Source organism: Neopsephotus bourkii, unplaced genomic scaffold (assembly GCF_033783945.1).
Source record: "Neopsephotus bourkii isolate Nb327-2 ecotype Australia unplaced genomic scaffold, CSIRO-AGI_Nbou_v1 NB_39, whole genome shotgun sequence".
Taxonomy (NCBI): domain Eukaryota; kingdom Metazoa; phylum Chordata; class Aves; order Psittaciformes; family Psittacidae; genus Neopsephotus; species Neopsephotus bourkii.
This window is the reverse complement of record NW_026900556.1, coordinates 259,157-273,865: the sequence shown is the minus strand read 5'-3', so window position 1 is coordinate 273,865 and position 14,709 is coordinate 259,157. Positions and strand designations below refer to the sequence as shown.

Sequence of the window (14,709 nt, the reverse complement as noted above, 5' to 3'; positions counted from 1 at the left end):
ACTTCCCTAATTGTCAGGCACCGAAGGTTCACATCTCTGGAAATCCCAAGCATCGAGATGGCAACATGCAGAACAGTTCAGATGCATCCTGACAGAGCCTCAGCTGACACCCTCATGTTTGAGCTCCTTGAAGTTTCTGTGTTGTTGGATTAAAACAATTCTCTTCAACCAAAAGGATGCCAAGGGGGAGAGCTGGGGTCTGTTAAATGCTCAGTGCCAAGGTATTTTGTTGTTTTCCAAGCTGATCATCATAAAGAACTTTCAGCTGATGTGGAAGATAAGATGGGGGAGCTGCTCTTAGCAGGGTATCATCCATTCAGCTTTTGTGTGCAGAAGCATTCACGCTCAGTCAAAAGCTTCTGGCTCAATCTGTCAATACCTGATTAACCAGAAAGAAGTGCCTCTGCTTTGAATGTGAAAGCAGGGCTAAAGTAATCATGCCTTGATAGTGGGTTAATGCTTCAAACCAGTCTGGTTTCTTAATGAGGGACTGATTTCTGACATCAGGAATGTGAATTAGCTGCAATTATGTCTTTGCTGCAGCCTTGCACCTTCTCATTCAGCAAGTTTTACAAATGCTAATGCTTGTCCAAGCCCTTTATAAAGCATATTATCCTACAGCTGGGGAAACTGAGGAACTGATTCTGTTACTTGACCCAGCCAGCACATCACCGGGTAGTGATGGTGGAGAATAAGCAGTGAAAGCCTGCTTCAGACGGCCTCCAGCAAGCTTCCCTTTCAAAAGGGCTTCTAAAGTATTTGTGGCTCTCCAGCAATGGGATATTCTGCTTGTTAGGGTCTTTCCTAAGCCAGAAACTCCATTTACCTGCCAGTTAGGATTGTTTGTGATAGGAGCTCAGGTCCGCTGCATTCAGAGGCTGGTGTGCAATTGCTTTAGCAAGTTTTAGTGATTGCTTTCTGAATGCTGTTCTCATTAGACCAGTTTCTAGTAGAAGCTGGAGAATCTGGTGTGATTTCAAGCTTTTATTACAGTGAAACCTGTATTCAGAGTACATATAGTATGGTCACACAGTTTAAACATGTTTGTCTCTGCTCTGTTTGGAAATAGATCAAGACTGGAAGCTCTAATTCCAGTTTGAATCTGTAACCTTTCCTTGAGGAAGACACGAACCTTTCCTGGGTTTTGTGAGGGTTTGCATGCTGCTTTTGCCATAGATGCATTTGTGTTAGCCACAGGTTTCAGTTAATGCTGCTGATGCTGGGAGTCTTCTTTCTTGTATGGTCTTTGTAATGTGAATTCCAGAGTAGCAGAAAGTTAGTTCACCTTAACTCTTAGTCCAGGTACCACTTCACATGGGTGGGAGTGAGGAAGGAAGCCTGATTGTTCACCTCTGCCATGGAAAGAGATGTAGGTTGGTTAGCAGCTCACCCATACAGGCTTCATGTATATGAATTGAATTGCTGAAAGGCAAATCTCTGCTTTCCCTCTGCAGTCATAGAGCCAAACATTCTTTACCTAAATCTAAGGCATTTGCTTGCAGTGTGCTCCAGCCTAGGACCTCCCTTGGGTTTTACAGGGCAGGCTGACTTGCCTCCCCAGCCTCATAATAAGATACTGAAATTAGACAAGTGAGGAATGACCCTGAGCTCCCAGGCCCTCAAGTAACCCTGTATTTCTCTTTTCAGGCTTTGTAACTTCCTTCTGGAGAATCCAGATTACCCAAAGAAGGAAGGCAGAGTGGTTTTAAATCCCAGCAGCAGCCTGCTTCCCAGCCAAGATGAGACAAAGGCAAGTGAGAGCATCCTCATCTGCAGCATGCCTCTCGTCCAGTCCATTCAACCTGAGCGGAGCTTGGGATGTCTGGTTTTAGTAGTACATACTTGTAGGGTGTCTGGTTGAGCTTTACTTACATAAGGAGCCTTTGGATGCATTTAAGACAGTGTTAAGTAGTGATAGTTGCTTGCAAGATGGCTTCTAAGACTCTCCTGGTTTGCTGTTGTGTAGCTGCACCGTGGCTGCTCTTTGGCCACCAGCAAGACCCTCTGCCCTGCCTGCCTGTCAGCCACCCCATCTGAAGTGTTCATTGTAGTAACTGATACAAGAATTCCCTTGCCCTTCAGCCTGCTTCTTGGTTTTGCTGTTTACTCAGTTGTTATACAGTCCATCTGACAACACATTCTCTCTGAGCTCCTTTGAGTGTATTAAAATAGCTCTGTGTGTGGCCTAAGAGAGAAACATTGAATGGGTATTCAACTCTTTCTACTCTTGGAAGCATCTCTCAACCTCCAGCCAATAAAAATGGCTTTATAGTAACCTAAATGCATCCTCTCTGAGCTGTCTCATGCAGCCATGCACAATGGCTTTAAACTATGTGGTGTGGGTCCTACTTGGAGCAGAGCTGCAGCTCGGGGCAGGTTACCCACACAAGTGCATAGACCAGTAGGCTTTCACACACCATCTGAGCTGATGCTTAGATAGATGCTCAGAACTGGGTGCCATGTTAACCTGAACTTGGGCTGGTCTTGCAGAAGCTGAAAGAGTGGTTTGTGGTGGCCTTGTGTATATTTACAGCAGCCTTCTTATGTTTTGCATTGTCTCCCTAGGTGCCTAAAGTGGACTACTTTGACTTCTTCAAGCTCGCCCCACTGGATCAGCGGTGCTTTATTCAGGCAGCTGACCTCCTTATGGCAGACTTCAAAATGCTCAGCAGCCAAGACATTAAGTGGGCACTACGTGAACTGAAGGGACACTATGCAATCACACGAAAGGTTCTCCAGTTCAAGTCTCTTTCCTTTCCTCGGGTTATCCCTCATCTCTGTGTCTTTTGCCTCACTGTATCAGCTGCTAGCACATGGTTATGGGTTTTTTAATGCTCTTCCTTTCCTTTTAAGACGTATTAATCCATTTAGAGGAGACCTGCAAAATATATTGGTCAGACAGAATGCTGCAGGAAGGTTTTACTTCTCTCTGATAGAACTGGCTAGTTGACAGTAGGTGATGCATTAAACTGAGAAGTGTTCCCATACATTGCTGCTGAAGTGTCATATAATCGTCAGTAAAACCTAGACTTTCAGTTGAATCTTCAAACATTTAACGTTTAACTGCTGCTATTAGTTAACTGACTGCATGGAATTGAAAAGAAGCCCCAGTTTCTCTGTCCTGGTTCTTTTGATGATGACTTGTGGAATGAGTCCTGTATTAGAATCAGAGAATCAGAGAATGGTTAGGGTTGGAAAGCACCTTAAGATCATCCAGTTCCAACCCCCCTGCCATGGGCAGGGACACCTCACACTAAACCATGGCACCCAAGGCTCTGTCCAACCTGGCCTTAAACACTGCCAGGGATGGAGCATTCACAGCCTCCCTGGGCAACCCATTCCAGTGCCTCACCACCCTCACAGTAAAGAACTTCCTCCTTATACCCAATCTAAACTTCCCCTGTTTAAGTTTGAACCCATTACCCCTTGTCCTGTACAGTCCCTAATGAACAGTCCCTCCCAAGCATCCTTATAGGCCCCCTTCAGATACTGGAAGGCTGCTCTGAGGTCTGTTGCCTGTAAAAGATCATCACTGTAAGGAAGCTGCAGAGACACTTGGTTTATGTATCAGCAAACTGAATGTAAATGTGGCTTCAAGCATTTGACTTGGATCTGCTCTGATATCCTCCTCTTGCTTGAGCTTCTTTCTCTGCTATTCCAGGTCTTAAACAAAAATCCCTTGTTCCTTCACTTGCTCAATTGAGTATTTGAGCTTCCTTTTTTAACTGAAAAGCAAAACCCAACAACAACAAAAAAAGCCAAACCAGCTCTATTGCATCAAAGGGGACACCAGATGGAGTTGAAATAGCTTTACACAATAGGTGGTGTGAAGTATCATTCATCTGGTTTGCATTTATGGAATGATTGCTTTATGAGTACATAATGCAGTAAGGTGAGCAAAGTAAAGAGCTATATTTGCCTCTGTATGGGGTGTTTTGCTTTCCAGTTTTGGATCAGCATCATGCACATGTTTGTACTGTGCTTTGATTTGATGTGAAGTCTGGTTTTGCTTTCCTCCAGGAGCACAGGATTGAAGTCTGTCTCTTGTTTTCTAGGCCTTTTCAGATGCTATCAAAAAATGGCAGGAGCTGTCTACTGAAACCAGTGGGAAACGGAAAAGGAAGAAAGAGATGAATCAGTATTCATATATAGACTTCAAATTTGAGCAAGGTAAATAGCAAGTTGTATGTGTTGTGCTCTCCACATCTTTGTTGTAAGCAGAACTGCCTTGCAGCGGAAAGTGCTGTTCTTGAAAAGGGATGCGGTCCCAAGACAGAGATGCTTCTGTCAATGCCTGCCATCAGTTTTGGAGGTATCTCAGTGCTGCTTGAGATGCTGAGTGTGATGCATGGGGAAAGAAGGATTTAAGCATCGTTCTGGCTGCCCCATCCCATTTCACTGTGCCTTTAACTCTGCTTTAGGGGATGTGAAAATTAAGAAGCGCATGTTCTTCCTGGAGAACAAGAGGCGGCACTGGAGGTCCTATGACAAGCGCTCCCTTCTGCCACTGGTGCTACGGGAGCAGGAATTCTATGAGCAGAAAGTGAAAGAGATGGCAGAGGTGAGTGATAGGAGCTGTTTTGATCTCATGGTGCAAACAACTTCAACTGTTATAAAAGTCTTGGCCCTAAACATGGAAATCTGCCTCTTGGAGCAATTCAGACACTACCTTTGCCCTTTTGCTACCTGTTACGTGTATGACTCTTCCCAAATTACTGATTTTTGAAGGAAAAAGAACAAGCACAGATTTTCTTATTTTCCCAACTATGCATCTGCTGCTTTTGCAAACGCTGCTCTGGAGTTTTATTGGTATGAAGCAGGAAAAGCTCTGCTAACTAACTCCTCCTCTAGTTGGTAGCAGGCTTCTCTGGTGCTTGAGGCCTTGTAATCGCAGCTCAGTGTTGATGGTGAATAATGACCAGGCCCAAGGCAGTCTGTCCACTCGCCCTGCCTTCCACAGGTTGGCAGTCCTGTGTCTCCAGATCATCTTGTTCTGTGCTGAGGGCCGTGTGTTTCAAGGGAGAACACTGCAACACCCACTGTTTTCTCTAGTCAGAGGAGAGACTGGATTCACAGCTCTGTGCCTACAGTCCTTTCTTAAAGATCCTTGTCTTTTAGGCAGATGGATAGTGTCTCCTTTTAATCACAAAGCTAATGTTCCCTGGGGCTTTCTTTGGAGGGGTCCATTGGGTGAGGTCATCTCTGCCCATGGAAACCTGAACCAGCAGCTTTCCATAACACAGAATTCAGGTCTTTGTTCCTGATCCTTCGCTTCTCCCATCTGTTTTAGCTGAATCATAAATAGCTTAATGGATTGGAAGGATGGGCTGAGTGGTGGTGTAAGCAGACAGGGAGCTTTTTATGGTGGTTTCTAAATCCTGAGGTAATGTAAAAGAGCGTAGAAGCTGTAAAATTGCTTTATCTATGCCATAAATACAGGTGCACATGTCTCTCTTACAGCATGCAGACTTCCTCCTTGCTCTGCAGATGAATGAGGAGCAGTATCAGAAGGTCAGTATCTGTAGTGTGATCTGAGATCAGCATAGATGCTGTTTTACACTAAATTCTTCACAGACTCTTTTGGCTTCTGGAATGGAGCTTTCCTGGAGCTGCATTTGCACTGTGCTGCGTTTGCTGAGCTGGCAGAACCTGCAGTGTGTGTGTTGGCTGGCGTTTAGCAAAGGTAGACAAGAGCTGAGTCCAGCAAGGCAGTATTGATGCATGTAATGATCTCTAGTAATTCAGTTAGCTGCTGCTTGTATCTTGGCTGGCCAGAGCAAACACTGCAATAGAATAGCAGCAGGCTTGCCCTTGCTACCAGCATTATGGCTGTTTAAAACAGAAATGCTGTTGTTGGAGCTCTGACTCCAACAGGCTTTCCTCATTTGCAGGAAGGACTCTAAAAACCTGAAAATTGGGTCTTTCCCTTTAAGTAAAGAGAGAAAAGTTGAGTAGATTACCTTGTCCTTCTCAGTGCCCATTTCTCTTCAAACTTTGGGGATATTGGACCTTTAAAGATGTGGGCATACTTACTACTTAAGAGACAAGCTTCTTCACCCCCGTGGTGAAGAGGCCAAGACAAGGTCTCTCCAAGCACATGGGTAAATGTTCTTTGAGAAGGCATTAGATCCAAAGCTTGCTTTTCCCCATAAGAATAGTGGGAATGCTGCTTCCCTGCAATTGCACCTTCCTGAACCCAAAGTGCTTCTCTGCCTGTAAGCTAAGAGCTATTAAATAGTATGTTTTCTGTGGCTTTTAAGAACCTCTCAAGCAGGACATGTAGCTATTAAGTTACTTAAAACTGTGTTTCTGGTTGTGCTTAGTGAGTTTTGACAACCAAACAGGGTAACTAATGGAATGGTGCACATCTGTGGCTCTTTTTAGAATGAATGCTGGCAGTGCTTCTAGCTTGCAGTTGCATGTGTCTGTATATTGCTCTAGCTATTGATGTTCTGATGATGATGCCAATACCTCTTTATGGCTGCAGGATGGGCAGATGATAGAGTGCCGCTGTTGTTATGAGGACTTTGCATTTGAGAAGCTGACTCAGTGTGCAGATGGTCACTTGTTCTGCAAGGAGTGCCTAATTAAATATGCTCAGGAGGCAGTCTTTGGCTCTGGGAAGGTAAGAATTTCCCACCTGGATGAGGGGAAGATGGGTAAAATGCTGCTGGGAGATCACAGTGCTGTTTGTGTAATGTTGTTGCTTAAATTGGATGTAGAATCATAGAATGGTTTGGGTTGGAAAGGACCTTAAGATCATCCAGTTCCAACCCCCTGCCATGGGCAGGGACACCTCACACTAAACCATGGCACCCAAGGCTCTGTCCAACCTGCCCCTGAACACTGCCAGGGATGGAGCATTCACAACCTCCCTGGGGAACCCATTCCAGTGCCTCACCACCCTCACAGGAAAGAACTTCTTCCTTATATCCAATCTAAACTTCCCCTGTTTAAGTTTTAACCCATTACCCCTTGTCCTGTCACTACAGTCCCTAATGAAGAGTCCCTCCCCAGCATCCCTATAGGCCCCCTTCAGATACTGGAAGGCTGCTCTGAGGTCTCCACGCAGCCTTCTCTTCTCCAGGCTGAACAGCCCCAACTTTCTCAGCCTGTCTCCATACAGGAGGTGCTCCAGCCCCTCATCATCCTCGTGGCCTCCTCTGGACTTGTTCCAACAGTTCCAAGGAAATACTCAAATAGAATTGTGTCCTGAAATCCAAATCCACCAAGTCCTTCTCTCCATCTGAGTGGGATCTTTGAATAGGATTTCAGTTTTGCCAACCTCCCTCTTCAATGCTCACTGCTGAGCAACTGGGATTGTTAGGAGAACTTTCCACAGTATTCATAGTGACAACAATAACTTGCATTTGTCTGGGTTTTGTTTTCTTAATAAGCCACTCTCTTTGCACAGAGAACGCTCTTGTCTGACTTGGCCAGTCTCCTCCTACCTAAGAGTGTTTGTCCTACGTAACATCACTGGGTTCCCAACTTAATTTGGGAGTTGGTTCCTCTATGATGCTATGAACTTTCTTAAGCTCCGGTTTAGAAAGCATTTACCCTGGTACTCAGCTGAGCTATAAACAAGCCATTAACATGCTCAGAGATGTGTGTGCTCCTTTGCCTTGAGATATGAGGATGAAACTGTGGAATGCATTTGTAGTCTGGGATCTATATAAACATATAAACTAGCAGCTCTATTTGATATGACCCTAAAGAATGCAACATACTGTTTGTGAGCAGAGTGCTAGTTGTCAGCAGAGGCCATACAGTAATAACAGGCTGCTATGTGGTCACAGTGGGCTTCAAGTGAACTGTGATCCCAGCCATCAACACCATCTTCATGCCCAGTGTTTGTTTGAGGCCTGATTTGTTAACTAGTCTTGCTCTTTCCATAAGCAAACCCATTCTCTGGCAGTCATGTGCTAACTTAAGCTCTATTCTCTCGAAGCAAGGCTCTGCACTGGTGTGTTTGAAAATGTTCTGGGTACCGAGTATTGCTTTTTGCTAGCATCACCCTGAACCTGAGCTCTCTCCTTCCAACCCTAGTCAGAGCTCAGCTGCATGGAAGGCAGCTGCACGTGTTCATTCCCCACCAGCGAGCTGGAGAAGGTGCTTCCAGAGAACATCCTCAACAAATACTATGAGCGGAAAGCTAAGGAGGAGGTGGCTGCTGCTTGTGCAGATGAGCTTGTCAGGTAAGTGTCCAGCAGAGGATGCAGACTGCACTTACTGATGTACAGAACTGTCCCCTGAAACCCTAAATGTATGCTCACTGTGAGATGGGGAGCTTTCAGAGCTGTATTACACATTCAGGCTTCTGTCTGTCCAAATCTCTCTGTATTCAGGTTGGTCTGCCTTTGACTAGGAGCAGATTAAAATTCAATAGACTCATCTCCCTTAAGACTTGCTTGCCAGTTTTGTGCTGATCCTCTAAATTACATGGTCAAAAGCAGTGCTGAGCATAAAATGTTTTGACTATGAGTGACTGAAGAAATATGAGCAAGAAAGGCAGTAGTCAGCACATCCTGGTGACAGGCATTTGGTTGGCAGCCTTATTAACTACCACAGAACTATCTGAATCCCCTTGCAGCAAAGATACCTTTGGCACTGTGCACTGATGGCATCTTTTGGGCTCTAGGTGTCCGTTCTGCAACTTCCCAGCTCTACTGGACCATGATGTGAAGCGGTTCAGCTGCCCCAATCCCCGCTGCAGAAAGGTAACTGGGGGATATTTGCCATTTGGTCTCTCCTGGAGCGTTGGGCAGGAGAGCTGGGAGGACAGCCAGTGCTTCCTAGGAGCAGGATGTGGCTGCATGGGGCAGCAGTCAAAATGCTGGATTCTACTGCTGTCCTATACAAGTGTGTGGCCGGACAGATGGATTTCAGGGCACTGTTGATAAAGACACCAGTATTCCTTTGTTAGGAAGATGTTGGCTAAAAAAGCTTATGGATGCCATAAATTGCTGTCTTGCATGTACAGAAATGTTTTAGGTGAACAGGGAGGTGGGTGCTTAAAAGGCATAAAACCAAACTGTAGTCCTTCATGTAATGGAACTTCTGGAGAATGAGCTGAAACAACCTTATGTGCTGCCCTTGAGAGAGTGTGCATCTGCATTTTTCCTCTATGCTGTCACCCGAATACAGATTCAGTTGGAAGTGACAAAGAACTTGTTGGAAGAGCTCACCGAAACAGGAGCCAGTCAAAGGGCAGGGGATCTCTGTGCTTCCCTGCAAACCTAATGGCCATAACGGGAGACTTGTCAGCCCCAACGGGGGGATGGAGCAGGGGAAACTTGCTGCTTCTGCACCATCTGCTCTGGGGGGAAACGAGAAGCAAGGAAATCTGTTTCCCAGTATTCTGAATGTACACAGAACCCTGCTTACATCTGTTGCCAGTGAGCCAAGGCTGCACCCTGTCAGTGTTTAGTGCTGAGGCTGCAAGGCCTCTTGCACAACTTTAGCCACAACAATGAATTCTCATGTGATACCGAGGGAACTGCCTGTCCCCCAGCAGAGACTGCTGCTAATCACTGCAGTTCCTCTCCAGTGCATTAACCTTGTGCTGGTAGCTGCCATAGCTTCCTGTTCTTGTATTGACTGCTTGCCTGGAGCGAGGAATTAATAGGAAGTCCAATTCTGTTGTCTGGAGAAGGTGAAGTTGCATTTAGTAGGGAAAAACCGAACTTAGTGGAGGGAGAAAGCTGCTTACGACAGATCCACAATTCCATTTGAGCTCCCTGATCTCCGAATATGTTTTGCTAACGTCTACCTCTAGCATTTGGGAAGGAAACGTGGTTCTGATGGATCCCAAGTGTCAGGAGCGAGGAGCTTTGCCAGTCACTAGGTGGCAATGTTGATTCATGTTTAAGTCATTCTTTTTCCTCGCTCTCCTTGCAAGCGAGGAGTTGGTTTCAAGATGTGCACATGTCAGCGCCGCAGAGCAAAACTCAGGCTTGAAGAACATGAACACTTCCGTGTGCAAAAGTTGCTTTTTTCCCCTTAAAACGTGTAACTGATGAGAAGGGTCAGGACTGAAATGTTCCTTTCCTTCTGGTTTGCTGTTTCATTTCCTTCCTAGTGTGCTGCCTGTCCCCCCCTCCCTGGAGGCTCAGCATTCCAGCGGGCTGGATTTCTGGTTTCCTGGACAGCTTGTGTTGATTCATTAGCTGAAAATCTGCTGAGTAGCTTAGTGCTCTTCTTAGAAATCTTGAATGACTTTAGGATTTGAAGTGGAGGGTGAGGAATTCCGATGGCAGGATGTGGTGTCTCGCAGCATCAGCTGCGGCGGTTCTTTGTGTTCCAGCTATCTTTCCTCTGCCCAGAATGAAGAATGCTCTTGCTTGCAGGAAACTCTGGCCCTTAGGGAGGAAAGGGCTAATCTAGGGAACACTACAGAGGTTGGAGAGGATGCATCAGCTTTGCTAGCAGTGCCTCTGATGGGTTCAGTGGTGGTGATGACTGAACCTGGAAGGAGTCCCTGTGGTTGGAAGGACTGCACTTGCACCGCTGAACCTAAAGTAAGGGGAAATGTAGAAAGGGAAAGGTCAAAATGTGCCTCTCCTGAAGCCTCAAGGCTCTTCAAGAGTGGGAAGAGGAGGACCAGATGATGGACCTGTGCTCTTTCTGTGCTCCATCACCTGCATCTTTTGTCTTGCTTTGAGAATTCATGTTGATGCTCTCAGGCTTTCCTCTAAATCTTGCAGAGAAGTTGATTCATGTTTGGGCCAGCTATGGATGTATTGTGAAATAAGTGATGGGAACCAGCTGGAAGCCTTCATTTTGGCTGTATAGATGAATGTTGGGCTCAAGAAGAAGAGGAGTTCTAGGTATACCTGTGTCACTGCTTATGATCTCACCTGCAGCTCCAGTCATCTGCACCATGGAGGGACCAAAATGCAGCTAACTGTAGCCAGAGCAATGAGCAGAGCTGCTGTTTGCCTTCTGTGAGTGAAGGGCTGCACAGAGAGCATGCAGATGAGCCTGCACCATCTGCCAGGGCTCCAGCTGTGTGCTGTGCAGTTTGGCTCCCAGTTAGGTGGCCAGGGCTTGAATCATAATATCACAAACAGCAGGGTGGAGAAAAAGCTTAAATTAGCCAAGGAAAAACACTGCCCAAGCTGCCCTATGGATGTGCTCTCTGTGTTTGCAGGCTGGGGCAGAGGCAACATTGGCTCAGACCTCAGTTTTGAGGTTTTGCTCTCAAACAGGTTCTTGACCACGCATGGAGCCAGGCCTCCTGGTGACAGGCAGGGTTTGCCAGCCTGGTTGGTCAACCTCCATCTTCCTATGCACAAGCATCCCTGTGTGGAAGCAGCACTTGAATTTCTCACCTCTCATGGTGGTTGTTCCTCCTTCTGGTGCTCTGAGAGAGCAAACCAAAGCTGGCACTTGTGTTCAAACTAGGGAAGGCACACGTTGTGCAGCTCTGGGAGGCGAGCCTGCACTTTTGCACATTGGAGGGAGCATTGTTTCCCATCCGAAAAGGAAGCCCATCCTTTCAGCTCAACATCCCTCCTCCCAAGACCCCATAGTGTTGATGAAGACAAGGCTTTTGTTCCTGGGCTGCTTGCTGCTATCCCCAGCATTGCTGGTGAAGGGAGATGGTTTCCCCTCTTTGCAGTCTCAGCACAAAGCACTGCAGGGCTTCCAGCCAGGGAAGAGATGGGGAGGTGAAAGCTGCCGTTGCCATGGAAATGATGCATGCAAGGAGCAGAGCTGTCCCTCCGGTGCCACACTCATTCCCGAGCCAGGCCACATTGCAGGGACTTGCTTTTCCAAGACTTTTCCTTAAAACTCCCTTGTGTAGCATGGAGTTTTCATTGTACCATCCTCTATGCTGGCTGGATGCGATGAGGTGATGGCGTACGGATGTGTGGTGCTAAGTCACGTTGCCCTCACACTGAGAGCATCCCTGAGGTTGTGTGTAGGGACTGGGTTTGCCTGCTGGGCATGTGAAGTGTCCCACTGTTAAGATGAGCATTGATGTGCCCGTGGCAGATGGATGAGGTCTCCATTTCTGTGTATTTATTACTTTTCAGGTCAGGTTTCTGGCCACAGCCATCCTTGGGTGTGCTTTTAATTTGCAGAACTGAGAGTTGGTGTTTTAAGGGACTTCTTTTTAAGCTTCTAGAGTATCTCGGGATTGATTTCAAGGTGCTGGCTAAGCCCAGATGCACCCAGCTGCTTTTAACCTTCATTTGCTGTTGGAAACCTGACAGGTTTAAGCTTGTACAGAGCTCTGCCTAGCAAGCTGTGTCTGAACACGGCTTCTCTTAGCAGGGTGCTAACGCTGCATCCACAACCCATGGTAATAAGCATAAGTCGTGTTGTACAGTTTGCAGCAGCTTTGATGTCAGTGGCCTTGCTCAAGTAAATGGCATGATTACAAGGCTTGAAGTTGGAAAAGGAGCTATGGGGGGAACTGCAGTGCCTGTGATCTCTCTGTACCTGGTGTGATAATGGAGCACGCAGCTGCTCGTGCTTCAGAGGCAGGTAATGAGGCAGCCCCATAGTCCTATTACAAGTGGTTTATAGGGTGCAAGGGGAGATGTTTGTGGAACCAAGTACCCAGCAGCAGGGGATGTGTTCAGGATGACACAGCCTTCCGAGGATGTCACCCAGCACGTGCCATAGGGACCGCTAGTTGTGTGCTAGAGGCTGGCCTGCGGCTCCCCTGCCCAACTCCAGGTGTGCCGTGGTTTTAGGCTTAAATGATACCAAGATTTGTCAGTGGCAGGGCGAGTGTGCAACATGATAGAAACAAATGGTTCCTATATAGAAACTAATGATAGAAACATATATAGAAATAGTTATTCTATAGGTATAGTTATATGGAAACAAATGGTCTCCAAGCTCTCATTGGAGAGATTGAGCTTGTCCAAAATGCCTGAGAGTAGGATGAGTGTGTGGAGAATTACTTAATTCTCCTTGTTTTGCAACATGTTTTCCCAGCTGTTGGAGTCTGCTGTCTCATTCAGCTTCCTGACAGCAGAGCAAACATTTTGAAGGTCCCATGGCCCCATCTCATTCTCTTTTCAGCTATTCCTGTTGCTCTTCTCTCTATGCTTTTCCTGGAGCTATTTATTTGCATTTAATTGTTATTTAGAGCTTAACCCTGCAGCTTTAGTGGCGAGCAGAGCCAAAGGTGGCACTTGCTTATAGAATCATAGAATAGTTAGGGATGGAAAGGACCTTAAGATCATCCAGTTCCAACCCCCCTGCCATGGGCAGGGACACTTCACACTAAACCATGGCACCCAGGCAGACCCCTGTCATTTCCTTCTGATGGCAGCAACCTCAAGGCCCAACTCTGGTGTTTAAATTCCCATTGGAATTGTGGCTGTGTGGATGCAGTTTAGCCGAATTTACCGGGATGAGGAAGAAAGGGGAATGTTGCGTGGAATCAGTGCGTCTTATTGGGCATGGAGCACTTGTGCCTGTGTATGCTTTCACCCGGAGGCTTGTCTCCCGCATATCCACGCCAGCGGAGTGGTCTAACCCATCATTCCATGGCTCTCCCACTTCCCCCTCAGCCCTGCATCCCTAAACCCTGCTGCTCCAGCGCTCTCAGTGCCTGTTGAACGCAGCGGCGCGCATGGGAGCGCGCTCCGCTCCGCTCTGCTGCTGCCAAACCCACAACAAATGGCAAGTTTCCGTCTGTCATCCCGGCTCCCAGGCTGGGCAGCCCCGTGTTCATTTTTCTTCCTTAAAAGGCCATTGCATCTCCTTGTCTGCAGCCGTTGCTCTGCGCCGCAGGCAGGGCGAGCGCATCGCGCCTCAAAGGGGATCGGCAGCAGGGAGGGACCGAGGCCGAAGGTGGGGTTGAGGTGATTGTAGGCAGCAGATAACGCCCCCCTGATAGGTTTTTATTGCTAAGGCCTAAAGGGAGAGAGATAACAGGAGAGTTCTGGTGCGGCAAAGCCTTAAAAGTCCAGTCCCATGCAGGAAGGATACGGGCGTGCTAAGCCACGTGGTGCATCCCATCGAGGGGTGTAGGGTCAAAGTTGGAAGGGGAGTGCTGAGAGTCCGGAGATCTCCTCATCAGCTTTATCTTGATGGGGGGAGCTGCTAGGGGAGCAAGGGAAAGCCACGTGTCAGGGGTTCTCCTTGCTTCCTTAGAGGCTGGATGGTGCATAATCATACCCTTGATCCCTGGTTGTGAGGGAAACAAGTTGTCCCGTATCCTGCTTTTAAGTGTATGCTTGGTCTGGGCTAGGAGCAGTATAAGAATTGAGTGGTGCCAACAGCAGCTCGCTCCTAAATGCCCCTTTGCAGAAAGGAGGCACAATGATCAGCCCCAAATCACTCCTTGCCTTATCTGTGTCCCTGCCACCCTTCCTCAGGACACATAAGAAGGGGCAGTAGGAGCCTTAAGAATACCTCGCCTGGAAAAGAAGGCAGGAGTGGGCTGGATTTAATTGCTATGGTGGAGTGGAGAGGCTCCATCAGTGGGAGCTCAGGTGGTGCTGCTGCTTTTACAAGGTCAAGTCTATTTATGCAGTGGTATGTGGAAATGCTTCGCTTGATAAATGGGTCTGACAGAGGAGGAGAGGGCAAAGCCCAGCCTGGAAATGGACCTGAGGAAAGAGGTCAGCTTAAATGGGGTGTCTGTCTTTTAGAGGGTAAAAAAAGCTGCTGAAAACAAGAGCTCAACCTAGTCCCTTTAAAAATAGACCACGTAAGTCAGTGCAGTTGCAAGCAACAAAG

General features: G+C 47.1%; 1 protein-coding gene across 3 annotated transcripts in view; it reads left to right on the top strand.

Annotated features, from left to right (window-relative positions):
* Positions 1 to 14,709, top strand: part of RNF216 (ring finger protein 216) — a 76,723-nt gene that overhangs the window by 21,531 nt on the left and 40,483 nt on the right. For all 3 annotated transcript variants that reach the window (XM_061346163.1, XM_061346146.1, XM_061346154.1), the window contains exons 6-13: positions 1,648 to 1,750; positions 2,566 to 2,730; positions 4,056 to 4,170; positions 4,422 to 4,561; positions 5,461 to 5,511; positions 6,488 to 6,625; positions 8,050 to 8,198; positions 8,642 to 8,720. In XM_061346163.1, the coding sequence (XP_061202147.1) occupies positions 1,648 to 1,750; positions 2,566 to 2,730; positions 4,056 to 4,170; positions 4,422 to 4,561; positions 5,461 to 5,511; positions 6,488 to 6,625; positions 8,050 to 8,198; positions 8,642 to 8,720 (940 nt within the window). The remainder of the gene's footprint in view (positions 1 to 1,647; positions 1,751 to 2,565; positions 2,731 to 4,055; positions 4,171 to 4,421; positions 4,562 to 5,460; positions 5,512 to 6,487; positions 6,626 to 8,049; positions 8,199 to 8,641; positions 8,721 to 14,709) is intronic.